Source organism: Cephus cinctus, unplaced genomic scaffold (assembly GCF_000341935.2).
Source record: "Cephus cinctus unplaced genomic scaffold, Ccin1 Ccin1_scaffold1223, whole genome shotgun sequence".
Classification (NCBI taxonomy): Eukaryota; Metazoa; Arthropoda; class Insecta; order Hymenoptera; family Cephidae; genus Cephus; species Cephus cinctus.
Window position 1 is genome coordinate 18,629 of NW_014333681.1, and position 1,375 is coordinate 20,003.

At 42.9% G+C, this 1,375-nt stretch overlaps 2 protein-coding genes across 7 annotated transcripts in view; one reads left to right on the top strand and one right to left on the bottom strand.

Annotated features, from left to right (window-relative positions):
• The window catches only part of LOC107272672 (14 kDa phosphohistidine phosphatase), a 38,589-nt gene that overhangs the window by 17,764 nt on the left and 19,450 nt on the right, over window positions 1-1,375 (bottom strand). The window lies entirely within an intron of this gene.
• The window catches only part of LOC107272668 (arrestin homolog), a 36,459-nt gene that overhangs the window by 16,884 nt on the left and 18,200 nt on the right, over window positions 1-1,375 (top strand). For 4 of the 6 annotated variants that reach the window (XM_025089978.1, XM_025089977.1, XM_015750054.2 and 1 more), the window contains one exon: window positions 486-627. In XM_025089978.1, coding sequence (XP_024945746.1) covers window positions 486-627 — 142 coding nt within the window. The remainder of the gene's footprint in view (window positions 1-485; window positions 628-1,375) is intronic. The other 2 variants (XM_015750056.2, XM_015750057.2) reach the window with 1 other exon arrangement.

Genomic DNA, 1,375 nt, shown 5'->3' on the forward strand with positions numbered 1-1,375 from the left:
CCCTTTTCCACCCTCCCCCCCCCCCCCCCGCCACCCTCTTTCAAAGATCCTTGCAGATAATGAACAGTTTTTTTTTTTAAAAATGAATCGCGTAATTTTTTGCGAAAAATTCTTGATCTATGGGAAACATTTCTCAATCTTCGAATCATGTGTCCCCCTATCTCGGGATTCTAGTTTATTTGCATAATCGAAGTATTCACCCTTGGACACGGGGATGGAAAATTTATATTATACGTTATACGTATCAACCCAGCGTTATCGTCGAGAATCATTATGTAATGGATGCGCAAATAAATCACGTGGATGAAAATTTGTTCGTTTGTAAAATTCCGCCGGATGTCAAGGGAGCCACGTGGACTTCCGTATGAACCTGTGCCTAGTTAACGTACCAAGGCGTAATTCGCATGGATCCGAAAGACATAAATTGGTTTCTAGGCGCACAGAGAGATCATCGAGTAAATGATAAAGTGTTTATTTGCCTCGAGTTATAGGGTGTTCAAAAAGTCATCGCCGAACAACAAGCTGACGCTGTACTTGGCCAGCAGAGATCTGATCGTCAGCAGCGGCAAGATAGACAAGCTGCAAGGCGTGCTTCTGGTGGATCCGGAATTCTTGCAGGACAAAAAGGTAAAAAAAAAATTAATCACCTCAAAATTGCAATTTTCTCCTTCCCCATGAAACTACCCTTATTCCCGCGACTGCGCCCACGTGGCTTTTGTGTGGCAAGTGTTTTGATTTTCTTTTACGTCTCGACGGGCACAGAATCGCCGGCAGACGTTTTAATCAAGCGAGGGACGGAGGCACGAGGACTAATGAAAGAGAGAGACAAGCGTATGGAACGGAAAGAAATAAGAGGGAACTAGAAATAGCATTTACAGAACTAAATTAAAGGCGGAGCTTTCGGGCGATGCACGGGGTTCGTTTTCAATAGACGGTAAACAGCCTGCCTTGTACAATTGTACATGGTAGGTAGATATTTTCGATCAGCTAAAGCCAGCCGGTCCTGAGAAAAAGACGGGAAAAAAAGAAGCGGATACCAAAATAAAGAAAAAAAGAAAAAGAAATTAAAAAAAAACAGTCCCCGAAAAAAAAAAAGATCGTACGACAAAGTAAACGTGACGGCTGATTGATTTCACGTGTAAAATCCCAAGACAGAACGACCGGACCGAATGGATCCCCAAACGAGTCCAGGTCCAAAACGTCCGTTTTGGTCGATCAGCGTCGCGACGCGGACCTTCAATGAAAACAGACGGACCAACGTAATTAATCGCTCTCCGTCGACGAAGTCGCAAAAAATCATATACAATTGAAATCTCGTCTAATTTAAATATGATTTCGGTAAATAATTTCGAAGCCAACTTTTTTCCTCAAACCC